This window comes from Schistocerca piceifrons, chromosome X (genome assembly GCF_021461385.2).
Source record: "Schistocerca piceifrons isolate TAMUIC-IGC-003096 chromosome X, iqSchPice1.1, whole genome shotgun sequence".
In the NCBI taxonomy this organism is placed as follows: Eukaryota; Metazoa; Arthropoda; class Insecta; order Orthoptera; family Acrididae; genus Schistocerca; species Schistocerca piceifrons.
The window spans coordinates 325,909,243-325,927,056 of record NC_060149.1 but is presented as its reverse complement, the minus strand read 5'-3'; the positions used below and the strand labels follow the sequence as shown (position 1 = coordinate 325,927,056).

General features: G+C 42.1%; 1 protein-coding gene across 2 annotated transcripts in view; it reads right to left on the bottom strand.

Moving 5' to 3' along the window:
* The window catches only part of LOC124722496 (protein Wnt-16-like), a 766,358-nt gene that overhangs the window by 376,207 nt on the left and 372,337 nt on the right, over nt 1-17,814 (bottom strand). For both annotated transcript variants that reach the window (XM_047247650.1, XM_047247651.1), the window contains exon 2: nt 1,111-1,400. In XM_047247650.1, the coding sequence (XP_047103606.1) occupies nt 1,111-1,400 (290 nt within the window). The remainder of the gene's footprint in view (nt 1-1,110; nt 1,401-17,814) is intronic.

Sequence of the window (17,814 nt, the reverse complement as noted above, 5' to 3'; positions counted from 1 at the left end):
ACCGTGTTACGAATGGAGGCCGAAATGCACGCGTTTAACTCACGCAGGCTAGCGTGAGGAGGGAAGTACTATACTGATGTGAGGTCTGGAACATGACAAGGAATGACAATTCAGAAAGCGGACGTAATTAGTTTGATACTTAAATTTAATCCATTAATGATGAACGTCGCTCTTGACGGTACATGATTCACAATATTATCTGTTCAGAATACATTCATAGTAACTGAATATGGCGCCTTGCTAGGTCGTAGCAAATGACGTAGCTGAAGGCTATGCTAAACTGACGTCTCTGCAAAAGAGAGCGTATGTAGACAGTGAACCATGGCTAGTAAAGTCGGCTGTACAACAGGGGCGAGTGCTAGGGAGTCTCTCTAGACTACACCTGCCGTGCGGCGCTCGGTCTGCAATCACTGATAGTGGCGACACGCGGTTCCGACGTATACTAACGGACCGCGGCCGATTTAAAGGCTACCACCTAGCAAGTGTGGTGTCTGGCGGTGACACCACACTGTCCGCTTATTGTTCTTAAGAAAACACTAAATGCGGAGAAATTGAACACTTTTTACAGCATTGTGTACTGTGTACAGTAGCATTGCAGTTCGGAGACGATGATTGTGTCAGCATGACAATACACCCTATCATAAAGTACATTCCTTAAATGGACTGGCTTGTAGAGAGTTCCGACCTGAGCCCAATGGGATGAGTCAGAAAGTCGACTTCCCTGCAGACACCAGCGTCCAGTATCTCTACCTCCTGTAGTCTTGGTTCTTGAGGAAGAGTGGGCTGCTATTCCTCCACAGACATTCGGACACCTCACTGAAAGCGTCACGTTGCAGAGTTCACGTCGTCATACACGTCAAGTGTGAAAACGCCCCACATTAGTGTCTACTGATAGGTATCCAGATACTTTTGATCTGAGAATGTACATTGAGCATGACCCACCTAACACCTATCATTGGCACTATTCAGTTTCAATAATAAAGGCTAATTATTTGAATACACCATGCACAACAAAATCTTCGGACATCGCTCTGAAAATTGTTAATGTGACGTCAGAGAAAGCATACAAAAGTGCAGAAGATACTTGTGCAGTAAGAAAGAGAGTCGTACCTCTCTTGAGGATGTTGCCGAAGACGCTCTGCTCGTCGTTCTTGGTGGTGCAGTTCCAGCGCTCGTTGCGGAACTGGTACTGGCACTCCTGGATACCGCGGCGCGCGCCGTCGGACACGGAGTGTATGGCGCCCGGCTTGTCCACGCACTCGGCCACCTGCTGCTGCACCAGCCCGGGCAGCGACGAGCAGAGCGCGCGCGCCTCCGTCAGCGGGCTGTCCGCCTGCACCTCCCCTGCAGACGGCTGCGCCGGGCCCGGCGTCGGCGTCACGCCCACCACGCCGAGGTACCTGCGCACCACCCGCTAGACTCGTCTCGTTTCCAGAAAGAATTTTCAAGCTTTTCTCTAACATATTGACATAATTTGTTTCCCGCCTTCGGTCGAGCTCATATGACATCAGCAAAAAGGATGGCTAACACAAATTCGACCATTATAAAAGCATACCTCCACGGACTGCATAATACATGCTAACTCCTGTCACCCAATGTCTCAAAAACTTGTATATTTTCGCCCCATCATAATAGACTGCCAAATCTACCACTAGAATCACCCAAAATTCAAAAAGAGATGTACACACTCCACACATTGAGCATAAAAACAATTTGGCCCTAATATCGTCACTAAATTATACCGAATTTCAACAGAGTGCACAGCGAAATACTACCAATCAAAGAAACAATATCTAGAAAGAAAACAAAATACATTCCAAGTACTTATAAGAGTCCAGTCTTGGACAAAATTATCGCATTATTCGGACCACTAACAACCTAGAACTGCGATTATGATCAGGTAACACTAAACGAGTGATCTATGCTAGCCCTGATTTATACCGAAACACATGCAACAGCTGTAATTATTTCTACATAGGCCGGACAGGAAGAAACTTTCTCTCAAGGTTTAAAGAACACATTAGAAGTAGCGATAACCACCAAATAAATTTTTCTCCTCTTAAAATACCGTTCAACACACTGTATATAGTATTGAAAACGCATTGTAGGTACTTCAAACAAATATAAGAAACCAACCACAAGACAAACATAGCTTAAACCTCAATACTGTTTAAAAAATGTTTTGAAATATTCGAAAAAGAAACCGGATAAATTCAAAGCGTAGAGCACGGCCAAAGATGACGCACACCAAAATAAAACCTTAACATCGTTGCTCATATACATAGTCTGGAAACATATGTCAGAGCGTCATTCCGGTACGTACGATAATGTCATAATTTACGAAAAATTATCGAAATTAGAAGTTAACAAAAGCATACACGCCGAATGAGAAACATCTGTCCAATAAACACCTAAAAATTACTAGCACCTATGATTGTTGTAAACATACAGCCCTCATACTTTGTAAACATGTGACAACGTAGCTGCTAAAGTGACAAGTTATTGTCATTACAAATTTATTAATACCTTAATTCAGCAGATATAGATCCACAGTCAAAATACAGTTGCCAACTATGTTAAATGTATGTCAGTCCATCTACACAATATACACTGACAAAGCAAAACATTATGACCACTGCCCAGCACGACTCTGTATGCCACATTGTGGGCACGTGATGCGTAACAAAAGTATATAAGCGGAGCAGACACGGACGAGGGGACGAGAGTTAACACTGGCGAAGATATGGGCTTCGGATGAGTAAATCCATTGAGATAAGCGACTTTGAAAAAAAGGGCAGAGTGTTATTACGCAGAACCTATGAACGAGTATCTCGAAAATAGCGAAGGTGGTCAAATGTTCACCTGCCACCAGTGTGAGCTTCTACGGAAAGAGGTAGAAGAACAGGGAAACTACCACCAGGCGCTACATGGTTGGACGTCCCCGACTATTCACAGAACCTGGGATTCGGAGGCTTGTCTGCTCTGTAAAGTAGGATAGATGGTGATCTGTGGCATCTCTGTCGGAAGAGCACAATTCTGGTGCACACACAAGTGTTTCGGAGCACACTGTTCATCGTACTTTGTTGAACATAGAGCTCCTCAGTAAACCACCCCTACGTGTTTACGTGTTGATCCAACGACATCGACAATTACGATACAGTGGGCACGGGATCATCGGGGTTTGACTGTCGATTAATGAAAACGTGTCGGCTCTTCGGATGAATCACAGTTTTGCTACACTAGATCGATGGTCGTCTCAACAAACGCCATCACCGAGGTGAACTGCTGCTCGAAACGTGCAGCGCGGAACGAACGAAGGCGTGGGAACAGTGTTATGCTATGGAAGACATTCTCCTGCGCTTGCATGGGACCTGTGGTAGTAATAGATGACATGCCGACAGATGCGAACCATCTGCATTCCTTCATGCTTGATATCTTCCCCGACGGCGATGTCATGTTGAAGCTGTCTGTGTCTTGGAGCCAGACCCGTGGTATAGTGGTTTGAGGATCGTTATAGTGAACTCACGTTGATATCTCGGCGACCAAGTTCGCCTGAAGTAAATCCTATGGAACCCAATCTGGGTCGCTATTGGGAGCCATCACCGGCACGCAAATCAGCGGCTCGTTATTTACGCGAATTGCATGAACTGTGCGTAGTTATTTAATGTCACATACCTTCATAAACCTACAAACAAACTGTAGCATTCCAGATACGCGGAATCAGTGATGTATTTCATTCCAAAGAGAGAAAGAAAGCTATTAAACTGGTAGTCATAATCTTTTGCTACATCAGTGTATGTGTAAGTAGAAACCCATGTTTTTCTATAACATAAAAATATATAATGAAAATAAGGTCATCCAAATTGTACCGCAGGTCCCGCTATAATGGCAGATCTGTAGTGGAAGTGAAAAAAATATCTCTCAGCACTCCTTACAAATGGATTAATCCTTTCACTACCAATTTCTTTCGATGTGAAAGACATTAACGTACGTTTACTTTAATTAATACCACTTTCAAAACTTAAAAAATGAATATTTTTGGGCCGTTTTGTTTTCCATTGCGGGTAGGGGTTGGACGTAATGACATGTTCATAAGAACCTCCAATGTTTCGGACGACGACTGTGAAAAAAATAAAAGACATTCAGAAAACAGACATACATGAGTGAATAGAGCATCTCTCCAAGTATTTACTTGATATTACAGGTGCTCAATATGGGAATGTTTGAAGCGGCAAACGCCAAACGTGCGTGCAGTTTATTGACACGTAATTCTCGGGAAGGCGCCACAACAGCCCGCTTTGCAACTCTGTTCGTTGGGCTGACTATCTGCAGGAGCAACCAAATCCGATGCGACAATATGGTGGGGAGAGGAGCAGAGGGTTAACAGCGAAACTTGAAGATACACAAACTACCGGTGCAAGTCGTAATTATAAGAATTCTGCTAAACATAATCAGGTTTTGGTTTACCAGTTCGACTCTGATACATAGTAATAACATGCAGCAAATCCCCACTGGTTCACTGTAGTACTGAAAGGGTTAAGGTAGTCTAATAAATGCAATGTTTCCTGACCTCTGAAAATTATGTGAGTCAGTACCACACCAATGCTTAATAAAGAAAGACAACTATACAGTACATGGGGTATCAAATAATTTGAAACTGAATCGAGGATTTCTCTGCACAGAAGATGCATAGTCATCGACAGACGAAGAAGTAACATCTGGTGTGTCCCAGGGAAGTGTGTTGGTAGCCTTTCTGATCAAGTAGTGCATTAATGACCGAACAGACAATATTAATACTGACCTCAAACCTTTGCAAGTGGTGCAGTTACGTATAATGAATTCTCTCTAATAAGAACTGCGCAAATATACAGTCAGGTCTTGATATATTTTCCAAGTAATTCAAAGATTGGCGCCTCCCTTTAAATGTTCATAAAAGCAAAATTTTGCAATTCACAATCCGTAAAAATGTAGTATTTCATGTCTACAATATCACTGAGTCACAACTGGAATCGGTCAAGCTACACAAATTCTCTTGTTTAACACCCCCCTTAGTAGGGATTTAAAATGGAATGATCGTACAGGCTCAGTAGTAGGTAAAGCAGGTGACTGACCTCGGTTTATTGGTAGAACAGTGGGGGATATTCTTAGTCTACAAGGAGAAACGAATACACTTATGTGAGTCAGTACCACACCAATGCTTAATAAAGAAAGACAACTATACAGTACATGGAGTATCAAATAATTTGAATACTGCGTGCGCCAGGACTGATACTATAAATAGCACACTGTTCTGTCTAGCGCATTCACTCGGTTTGGGTGAATAGCCACTGAGGCACTGCTTCTTACAATGATCCATCTGAGAATATTTCTGAAGTTTTTCAAAATCGTAACAAATAGCACCAACAGAGACAAGAGCATTTAAAAAGGAGTGGAGCACTAATAATCACACGTTTTTTTGCCCCCTGAGAGAGCTTCACCGAGATGCTCAAAAAGCTGATCTGGCAGGCGGTTGAAGATCCCACGAAAGTTCACTTACAAAGTTTGAAGTGTCAGTCTTAAGAGATAATCTAGGAGAACACTGCAACTCCCTACGAACTGCTCCCTTGGGGATCATGAAGATAACATTAGACTATTTATGGAGCACACAGCAGCATTTAAGCAGTCAATCTTCCCAGGCTCTATACGCAAATGGAACAGGGAAAAAGCTTACTACATGGGAATTACTCTCTGCCACGTGCTTCACAGAGGTTTCCAGAGTATAGATGTAGATGTAGAAGCACTTTAAAACCTCGGGTAGCTGATACAAAACCCTCTCAGTATTTTAATGGAGTCAGTTCGCAGGGTGTTATCGACGTATAGTGAAACATACTATCTCTTCCTCTCGTTGACGAAGTGGCGACTAGAGTTAGAGAAGCGTTTGTTGCCTTAACGAGTCACAAAAAACCTTCATTTGTACATCTATCTGCAATTGTTCTGAGCTGCTAGTATGCCTGTAAATACTATGGGTATTTGTTGGTCAACTGACATACGGAACACTACAGACACCTAAGGAGCGCAAATTGTCGGTGCTCGAATTCATCATCACAGTCGGAAATGCGTCCATCATTGCTGTATTTATGGCTATGGCAGCACACAGAATTAGTGAGGAAACGTCACCTGATACGTACAACACGGAAAAAGTAACAGGAATTACCTAATGTGGGTTATTCCGTGTCGTTGATAAAGAGGGGTGAATGTATCAATTTGACGTAAGGGACCCTGGTGAGGAAACGAGCGGTTCGAAAGCTATAAGCGAAAATTGTTCTGATACTTCTGACAGTGCAATGCACAGGTACTGTTTTTGCTAAGAGTTTAGAGCAGGCAGCTTTCAGAGGTGATAGTATGGATCAAACCAAGGGAAAAAGTCTAGTGAATGTGAGCTTTAAAGTGCTACATTTAAAGATCTTTCATTCAAGACACTCCTATTGACGAACTTATTGTGTAATGGTGTGCAAAACCTAAGGATGAAAGTAATTTTCCTGTGCTGTATCACTGCCAATTAACATACCCAACATGAAACATGATCCATGCATAAAAATAACAGTTACAGTATAGTAAGAATGTAAGTGAAAGAGATGCGCAGTGAAACAAACAAAAATGACACTATTATTCAAAGACCGTAATTAGAATGTCACCGCAATTCGTGATGATCCCATGGACAATGAGAAAACGGAACATGGCTCTTAATATGGTATATGATCACCGCTGAGGGCAATGCGGGCTCTGCACAGTGGTTCCATGGCGGTCGCTAAGGCTGATAAGGAGTCATTGTGGTAAGGCGTTCCATTCCTCCACCAGTGCGGTTGACAACTGCTTGATGGTTGTTGGTGCTTGTGGATGCGGATGTGCTGCAGTAGGTCTCCCCAACGTGCTCGATGTGATTGTAGTCTGGGGAACTGGCAGGCCAGTCCATTCACCGAATATCCTCTCGTTCCCAAGCTCCCACACCTGCACTGTTCTATGCGGTCGCGCATTGTCAGTGAAGTCAGGACGAATGCACTCCTCAATAGACGAACATGGGGAAGGAGCACAGTGTCAAAGTAACGGTGACCAATAGTGTGTACCGCGTTCAAAGTTTTGGAGGTCAGTAAGCCCATGCAGTGTTTTTCCTCCCCAAAACATGTCAAACGGACGACCAAAGCGATCAAGTTCGAAAACGATTCTCGGTATATTACGTGTTCACACCTCTCGCTATAGAAGGATACGTCCACAATCACTGTTCAGACTGAATCTGCTCTCTTCGAAAAAAATGACGCACCTCACTCCTCCTTCGTCCAGTACCTATGCTCTTGGCATTATCAAAAATGGTGCCGCCGATGTGTGGGTGTCAACAGAACACGATGTACTGGTCGTCTAGCACAGTGACCACACAAATACAGTCGCCTTGACACTGAGGACCGTGATATTACGTGTCTTGCAATACTGTTAAATGAAGTTGCAATTGCACCCGTTGTTTGACGTGGGTCCTTTCCTGCCTCTTGCATAATGTAGCGGTCATCTGCTGCTGTAGCTACAGCAGAGCCAGTTGTCCAGAACGCTCCCAGTCAACGCACGTGAAATAATGCTGTGAGCTGCACTCAATGCACGTCGTCCTTCTCCCAGTTTCCCGATGATTCTTTCCCTTATCACGTCATTTAAATGTTGGTTCTGGGCCATGTTATAATGAAGAACACCATCACAGTGCACCATAACCTCACGCCGATTGACACACACTGTCCTTTCCCGTTTCTTCAACTGCCTCGTTTTGCGTGGCCAGCCGCATTTACAGACACGCTAATCTCACACCCTGTGACTCCGAGTTTTCTGTGTACGACTGGGATACTTCTGGTAACATGGTCCCTTACTTTCATTCTTTTCCAATAAGTTGTTAATATGTTGGGTTAGCTGTATCATCCGTAAATTTGCACAGTAGTGTGAATAGTTGTTTTCAGCCATCTGCAGATGTACGAAAAATTAGAGGTATTCACAACGAGCCAAATTACCCCACTAAATTTTAAATTAATACTATTTTTTAAATAAAATACATGTACTGCTTAGTTACACTCTAACCACTTACATTACTCGCCGTGAAAGGTTGCCTCATCATTAAAATACTGAGTGAGAACTAGAAAAGTACATTTACAGCAGCCACATTAAGCCATACGTAAAAATAAGTCGGAAGGGGAGCTGAGAGGTAGGAGCTGATGGGCAGATGAATATATAACTGGTCTCTAATGGCGAAGACTGGTGGTAATTAAGTGAATCAGTTTTCTTAGAGTAATTTCGACAGCCGTTCACACACAACAGCAAGGAATATGTGTCCATGTGTAGCCACGCCTCTGCCCTCAAATTTTCGATGTTAAATTCCCAATGCATTCACTGCGTGTGTTGATATTCTGCGCGGTTTCGTCTCTAAGTTTATTGGTAACGTTGTGATATTGAGTAGCATGGTATCCGATAATATCTCTACAGAATCAAAATATTCATAGGGTAAAACTCTTATACGCTAAAACTTTTGAATGTTTTGCGTCATCGAAATTAGCATTACGCGTTTCATGCATAACCTTCTGGCGCAATTTCACCGAAGAATTTGAATTAATACCTGTAAGCAGCTAAATGTATACAGGAACTGAAGCGTAATATTTTTGCGGGTGTTATGAGTACTTCATAACGAGATGTTTGGCCCTGTGCTTATGAACAACACGCTAACTGTTGAGTGTCATGAATCCATGTGTCATTTCTTCATTAGTGAAATGAATTGCAATTGCACCCTGTTGCAGAATGGCTCCGTAAATTATGGTCACACTTGCATCATTAACTTCCTCTGCACGTTGTTTAAGCACAAAAAGCAGCTAGTTCGCAGAATTCCTTCCGCCATAAAATATGAATAATTACGATTTGAATCGTGTTAGCATGATACTTAATATTCAATGGCGAAAAACTACAAGTAGAGGGATTAACTTAGCAACCTGACAGTAGAAAGCTGAGACCCTCTAATGCTTTACAGACAGCGACTGGCACCCACTCTATGTGTAAGGAATTCTTGTATTTTAATGATTTGTCTGCATCATAAGGTCTACCGAAGTGTACTGCATTTCTAATCACTCTCTCGATCTGATTCCTGGCCGAAACATCTTCATGAGTGAAATGATTAGATATCACACATGTTGTTGTTGTGGTCTTCAGTCCTGAGACTGGTTTGATGCAGCTCTCCATGCTACTCTATCCTGTGCAAGCTTTTTCATCTCCCAGTACCTACTGCAACCTACATCCTTCTGAATCTGCTTAGTGTATTCATCTCTTGGTCTCCCTCTACGATTTTTACCCTCCACGCTGCCCTCCAATACTAAATTGGTGATCCCTTGATGCCTCAGAACATGTCCTACCAACCGATCCCTTCTTCTGGTCAAGTTGTGCCACAAACTTCTCTTCTCCCCAATCCTATTCAATACTTCCTCATTAGTTATGTTATCTACCCATCTAATCTTCAGCATTCTTCTGTAGCACCACATTTCGAAAGCTTCTATTCTCTTCTTGTCCAAACTATTTATCGTCCATGTTTCACTTCCATACATGGCTACACTCCATACGAATACTTTCAGAAATGACTTCCTGACACTTAAATCAATACTGGATGTTAACAAATTTCTCTTCTTCAGAAACGCTTTCCTTGCCATTGCCAGCCTACATTTTTTATCCTCTCTACTTCGACCATCATCAGTTATTTTGCTCCCCTAATAGCAAAACTCCTTTACTACTTTAAGTGCCTCATTTCCTAATCTAATTTCCTCAGCATCTCCCGACTTAATTTGACTACATTCCATTATCCTTGTTTTGCTTTTGTTGATGTTCATCTTATATCCTCCTTTCAAGACACTGTCCATTCCATTCAACTGCTCTTCCAAGTCCTTTGCTGTCTCTGACAGAATTACAATGTCATCGGCGAACCGCAAAGTTTTTATTTCTTCTCCATGAATTTTAATACATACTCCGAATTTTTCTTTTGTTTCCTTTACTGCTTGCTCAATATACAGATTGAACAACATCGGGGAAAGGCTACAACCCTGTCTTACTCCCTTCCCAACCACTGCTTCCCTTTCATGTCCCTCGACTCTTATAACTGCCATCTGGTTTCTGTACAAATTGTAAATAGCTTTTCGCTCCATGTATTTTACCCCTGCCACCTTTAGAATTTGAAAGAGAGTATTCCAGTCAACATTGTCAAAAGCTTTCTCTAAGTCTACAAATGCTAGAAACGTAGGTTTGCCTTTCCTTAATCTTTCTTCTAAGATAAGTCGTAAGGTCAGTATTGCCTCACGTGTTCCAGTGTTTCTACGGAATCCAAACTGATCTTCCCCGAGGTTGGCTTCTACTAGTTTTTCCATTCGTCTGTAAAGAATTCGTGTTAGTATTTTGCAGCTGTGACTTATTAAGCTGATAGTTCGGTAATTTTCACATCTGTCAACACCTGCTTTCTTTGGGATTGGAATTATTATATTCTTCTTGAAGTCTGAGGGTACTTCGCCTGTTTCATACATCTTGCTCACCAGATGGTAGAGTTTTGTCAGGACTGGCTCTCCCACGGCCGTCAGTAGTTCCAATGGAATATTGTCTACTCCGGGGGCCTTGTTTCGACTCAGGTCTTTCAGTGCTCTGTCAAACTCTTCACGCAGTATCATATCTCCCATTTCATCTTCATCTACATCCTCTTCCATTTCCATAATATTGTCCTCAAGTACATCGCCCTTGTATAGACCCTCTATATACTCCTTCCACCTTTCTGCTTTCCCTTCTTTGCTTAGAACTGGGTTGCCATCTGAGCTCTTGATATTCATACAAGTCGTTCTCTTATCTCCAAAGGTCTCTTTAATTTTCCTGTAGGCGGTATCTATCTTACCCCTAGTGAGATAGGCCTCTACATTCTTACATTTGTCCTCTAGCCATCCCTGCTTAGCCATTTTGCACTTCCTGACGATCTCATTTTTGAGACGTTTGTATTCCTTTTTGCCTGTTTCACTTACTGCATTTTTATATTTTCTCCTTTCATCAACTAAATTCAATATTTCTTCTGTTACCCAAGGATTTCTACTAGCCCTCGTCTTTTTACCTACTTGATCCTCTGCTGCCTTCACTACTTCATCCCTCAAAGCTACCCATTCTTCTTCTACTGTATTTATTTCCCCCATTCCTGTCAATTGCTCCCTTATGCTCTCCCTGAATCTCTGTACAACTTCTGGTTCTTTTAGTTTATCCAGGTCCCATCTCCTTAAATTCCCACCTTTTTGCAGTTTCTTCAATTTTAATCTCCAGGTCATAACCAATAGATTGTGGTCAGAGTCCACATCTGCCCCTGGAAATGTCTTACAATTTAAAACCTGGTTCCTAAATCTCTGTCTTACCATTATATAATCTATCTGATACCTTTTAGTATCTGCAGGGTTCTTCCATGTATACAACCTTCTTTCATGATTCTTAAACCAAGTGTTAGTTATGATTATGTTGTGCTCTGTGCAAAATTCGACCAGGCGGCTTCCTCTTTCATTTCTGTCCCCCAATCCATATTCACCTACTATGTTTCCTTCTCTCCCTTTTCCTACACTCGAATTCCAGTCACCCATGACTATTAAATTTTCGTCTCCCTTCACAATCTGAATAATTTCTTTTATTTCATCATACATTTCTTCAATTTCTTCGTCATCTGCAGAGCTAGTTGGCATATAAACTTGTACTACTGTAGTAGGCGTGGGCTTCGTATCTATCTTGGCCACAATAATGCGTTCACTATGCTGTTTGTAGTAGCTTACCCGCATTCCTATTTTCCTATTCATTATTAAACCTACTCCTGCATTACCCCTATTTGATTTTGTGTTTATAACCCTGTAGTCACCTGACCAGAAGTCTTGTTCCTCCTGCCACCGAACTTCACTAATTCCCACTATATCTAACTTCAACCTATCAATTTCCCTTTTTAAATTTTCTAACCTACCTGCCCGATTAAGGGATCTGACATTCCACGCTCCGATTCGTAGAACGCCAGTTTTCTTTCTCCTGATAATGACATCCTCTTGAGTAGTCCCCGCCCGGAGATCCGAATGGGGGACTATTTTACCTCCGGAATATTTTACCCAAGAGGACGCCATCATCATGTAATCATACAGTAAAGCTGCATGCCCTCGGGAAAAATTACGGCTGTAGTTTCCCCTTGCTTTCAGCCGTTCGCAGTACCAGCACAGCAAGGCCGTTTTGGTTCTTGTTACAAGGCCAGATCAGTCAATCATCCAGACTGTTGCCCTTGCAACTACTGAAAAGGCTGCTGCCCCTCTTCAGGAACCACACGTTTGTCTGGCCTCTCAACAGATACCCCTCCGTTGTGGTTGCACCTACGGTACGGCTATCTGTATCGCTGAGGCACGCAAGCCTCCCCACCAACGGCAAGGTCCATGGTTCATATCTGAATTTTTAGCATTTGCAGCAGTTAGGTGGATTGAGTCGGGCCATGTTCTTGGCTCAGAAGCAAGTTTGTCTACTGAATTTGGTTTTATACAGGCCGTACACCTTTATCGAAAGGTTCTTAGATCTAAGGTTGTTACTGAATTCTTTCTCGGTGTTATCTAGCGCTTGCTCAGGTCTCAGAAACCTTCTTGTATCGTAAAACAGCTCGTAGCCGTTGCGTGTAATCTGGTGCCACTTATCTCCGTCTCCGGCCACGGACGAGTACTAAGTACTTCGAATATCTATCCACGACCAGATGCAGCAGTAATGAGTATCACCAATATGCCCTTAGGTGGGTGGTCATAAAAGTCAGACCGATCAGTCCTCACACACCAACAGAATATTATTGCCATCTGCAAGATCCTTCTTCACGTTCACAGAAATGGCGGTTACAGTAAGTTCCTGGATTTTATCAAGGATAGCTAAGAGGTTAGGTAATGTTTACGACAAAAACAGGCTCTGAGGAAGTGCATATGCTTGTGGAGAGTGACGAGCCTCTTGCTTAAATGGCACCGCCGACATAATGTGTAGGAGCTGCCGACGAGCGGGTAAGCAAGAGTACAGTTTTTATGAAACTTTGTGATCAGAAGATTCATATTAGATGCAAAAATGTTAAAACATGCAAAGCAACTGCAGGTTATTAGTGATTATGTGTGCAGCAATTCTCGGATTTCGTAGTATTTACCAATTGCTTATATTAACAAAGAAAGGAAGAAAAGAAGATTGGGTTTAACGTCCCGTCGACGTCGAGGTCATTAGAGTAGAGACGGAGCATAAGCACGGAATATGTTAAGGATGGGATAGGAAACCGGCCGTTCCCTTTCAGAGGAACCATCCCCTATTTTGCCTCGAGCGATTTAGGAAAATCACGGAAAACTTAAATCCGGGTGGCCGGACGTGGGTTTGAACCGTCGCCCTCCCGAATGCGAGTCAAGTGTCCTATTTACTAACAAAGAAGTAGCCAAAATTTGATGATAAATGTGTGTCGTAAAAAGAGAAGTCTATAGGGACTGAAGAGACGTAGCGGTTTCAGTGAAGAGAGTCACCATGCTGCCATCGTAAAACAGCTTTTCTTTGATTTCTGTAGTGCAGTGCGACCTCTGATGGTTATTTCAACAACATCTACCATAATTATCTCACGTAGTTATTATTTACCGTTTGAGAAACCTGAAGTTGATGAGATTTATGTATGATCGACTGTCTGGATGGGAAAAATTAATCGGGTAGGGTGACAATTGTAAATTCGAAGAAGTATCATATTCGAGTTAATTAACTTGTATTCTGCTTCCCAGTCAGGGACAGCATTTTCATGAGACTCTAAAACTTAGTTTCTGTCGACCAATATAGGCTTCGTAACTCCTAATCGTTTCAGTAATTTAGCGCTGAAGGTATAAAAATTGCAGTTTACGCTTTCTTTGTTTCATCTGGGCTATAGATCAGATACAGATGTTCTGAAACATTACGCCTGTTTCCGTATTGTTATTTACCAATACATGTGTTTAAGCTTGAAAATGAAAACATGTAAAAACTGGCATGTTCTCATGAAGACGACTTTGTGACATTCCATATGTCTTAGGTATACCGTTCCATAGATCTGTAATTGCAGTCACAATATTGTCGCACTATTGAACTCGATTTCAGTAACCGTTTTCGTCTTAGCAGATTTAGCATTTGTGTACTATGCGTAAATACACAAACTCCGCTTATTAGTGTCTCAGAAATAACCCCTCTCACTTCTAAGTTAGATCGTTAACGGCGCGTGGTTTCGATTCTGGTGTGGCTGACTTCCTTGTGTCGTGAAATAGTACTACGCGGGAAGTTCAAAATAGGATCCCGGTAGAGGGATATATGGAAAATATCGTTGCATGAAAAAAGTAAACGCACAGAAGCCACAGCATCATCCTTTTCTGTAACTGCGAAAATTATAAAAGTTCACAAAACCTAAGGTCGTATTCTACATCTACGTCTACATTTATACTCCGCAAGCCACCTAACGGTGTGTGGCGGAGGGCACTTTACGTGCCACTGTCATTACGTCCCTTTTCTGTTCCAGTCGCGTATGGTTCGCGGGAAGAACGACTGTCTGAAAGCCTCCGTGCGCGCTTGAATCTCTCTAATTTTAAATTCGTGATCTCCTCGGGAGGTATAAGTAGGGGGAAGCAGTATATTCGATACCTCATCCAGAAACGCACCCTCTCGAAACCTGGCGAGCAATCTACACTGCGATCCAGAGCGCCTCTCTTGCAGAGTCTGCCACTTGAGTTTGCTAAACATCTCCGTAACGCTATCACGCTTACCAAATAACCCTGTGACGAAACGCGCAGCTCTTCTTTGGATCTTCTCTATCTCCTCCGTCAACCCGATCTGGTACGGATCCCACACTGATAAGCAATACTCAGGTACAGGTCGAACGACTGTTTTGTAAGCCACCTCCTTTGTTGATGGACTACATTTTCTAAGGACTCTCCAAATGAATCTCAACCTGGTACCCGCCTTACCAATACTTAATTTTATACGATCATTCCACTTCAAATCGTTCCGCACGCATACTCCCACATATTTTACAGAAGTAACTGCTACCAGTGTTTGTTCCGCTATCATATAATCATACAATAAAGGATCCTTCTTTCTATGTATTCGCAATACATTACATTTGTCTATGTTAAGGGTCTGTTGCCACTCCCTGCACCAAGTGCCTATCCGCTGCAGATCTTCCTGCATTTCGCTACAATTTTCTAATGCTGCAACTTCTCTGTATACTACAGCATCATCAGCGAAAAGCCGCATGGAACTTCCGACACTATCTACCAGGTCATTTATATACATATTGTGAAAAGCAATGGTCCCATAACACTCCCCTGTGGCACGCCAGAGGTTACTTTAACGTCTTTAGACGTCTCTCCATTGAGAACAACATGCTGTGTTCTGTTTGCTATAAACTCTTCAATCCAGCCACACAGCTGGTTTGATATTCCGTAGGCTCTTACTTTGTTTATCAGGCGACAGTGCGGAACTGTATCGAACGCCTTCCGGAAGTCAAGGAAAATAGCATCTACCTGTGAGCCTGTATCTAATATTTTCTGGGTCTCATGAAGAAATAAAGCGAGTTGGGTCTCACACGATCGCTGTTTCCGGAATCCATGTTGGTTCCTACAGAGTAGATTCTGGGTTTCCAAAAACGACATGATACGCGAGCAAAAAATTCTACAACAGATCGACGTCAGAGATATAGGTCTATAGTTTTGCGCATCTGCTCGACAACCCTTCTTGAAGACTGGGACTACCTGTGCTCTTTTCCAATCATTTGGAACCTTCCGTTCCTCTAGGACTTTCAACACTGCCCTCTTTACAACCGGCACTTGGCTGTGAACTGGCATATTTAATGGATGTTTGATATTAGATTGCAAAGAACAGAAAAATGATAGGAATATGGTTCTCGCATCATTTAAAAGGAAGAATTAAGAGCTTTACATAAATGTGAGTTTATTTTACAATATAAAATACAAATGGGTGTTATAATTAAAAAAAAGAAAACACAAAAATATCGTGGATAAAAAAGTTTTACATGATCTCTCTCTTGATTAGTGCCATTATTACTGTATCTAAATTTAAAACAAAATATCACTGGACTGTCTAACTGCAGGTACCTGTAAACTAGAGTATTTTAATATTTCAGATGTAGTTAGCCTTTGTGTGAAAATCCTGGAAACACTGTTGGACGCAAAGGCCAACACCACAGTCCTTGCACCACCATCTCCTTTCCTTCCTAATGCGCTTACCCGTCTCTTTCTTCCCCCTGTCTATACATACTTTGCAATACCTAGTAGTATTCACCTTGTTTGCAGTGGGTGGGACCTTCTCTGGAAAGTGTCTTGCAAATGTCCTCTCAATTTGTGAGGATGAAGCGGCTTGTTGCTGAAAAATATTTCCGCCCTTCTCAGCCAATTTCTTCCCCACTCTGTGAATAAAGTCTACTAGGGATAAATTCTTCCTAGTGTTCTCTTTATATAAAATAAAACTGTTGACAGTTGACACGATAAACAAGTGGAAAAACAGCTTTTACCACCACTTCAAAGTTTTTCGGTCAAACGGATAATAGCTGGAGAACTAATCTGCTCTGTCAACCCCAGCTTTATTCTCATTATAATCAATAATAACGCCTGGCTTTACAATTTCTGCTATTCCACCTTTGGCCCTCACTTGAATACTAGTGTTGGAAAACTTATGCTTTGTGGCAAGACCAAAAAAAATCTAGTTTTGACTTCCACTTCACTGCCAAGAAATGGTGTTTCCTTTGAAAAACTATCTTTTTTTTAGTTTTAGTGCTCTGAATATTCGTCGCAAACCTTTCCTGTTTTTCATTACAGTTCCCACTCCAAGAGATTTATTTTCCCACAACATGTCAGAAAGAGATGGACTGGTGTAGTACCTACCCATATAAGTGCAACGTCCTTTGCCAAAGTACTGTGAACACAACCTTTTTACAAGGTCCTGGATACTATTGTCAACACTGCCTGCAGAACCTGCATGTACATCACAGTTAAGCATATAACCAGTTGATGAATCGCAGAGAGCATACAATTTAATTCCATATTTATTGGGCTTGTTTTTCATGTATACTCTGAAGCTTGTTCTACCACGAAAGGGACACATTGCCTCATCTATTGTCAGATTCATGCCTGGACGAAAACTAATGTTGCTTTTATTCACAAAGAAATCAAACAAAGGCCTCACTTTGTGAAGTGGGTCGTGCTTTTCTTCGCCTCTGCTAATTAACGTAGCATTGTCATTCAAGTGTAACATCGACAATGTAGCGCAAAATCGATCGCGACTCAACAATTTACTCGTAAATCCTTTCTGCGGAAACGGGTCTTTTGCCCAATAATCACTGATTTTCGGCAATTTGATGACGCACATATGCAAAATAATATTGAGAGACCAGTAAATCTCTTGCAATTTTACTGCAGACCACTTATGCCAAACAGAGTTTATTTTCAAGCTACCTTTGCGTTTCATTGTCGTAATAACGTTACCAGCGTACAGATTGGTTTCACTTTTGATGAGCCGAATAAGGTTGTCATCAAAGAAATAACTAAAATATTGAAGCTCCTCAGTGGAATCTGAAAAATATGATGTTACGCCGACTACTTTCTGGAAAGCCGGCAGTGCTGGCTGATCGTCCAGTTCTGACCAATCTCGCTCTTGGTGCTCAGTGAGGCACACACGACCAGGTACCACAGACGGTGACTGATGGTCTGTACCATTGTCTCCATAGAAAAAAATAATACTAACACTGGTACTAAA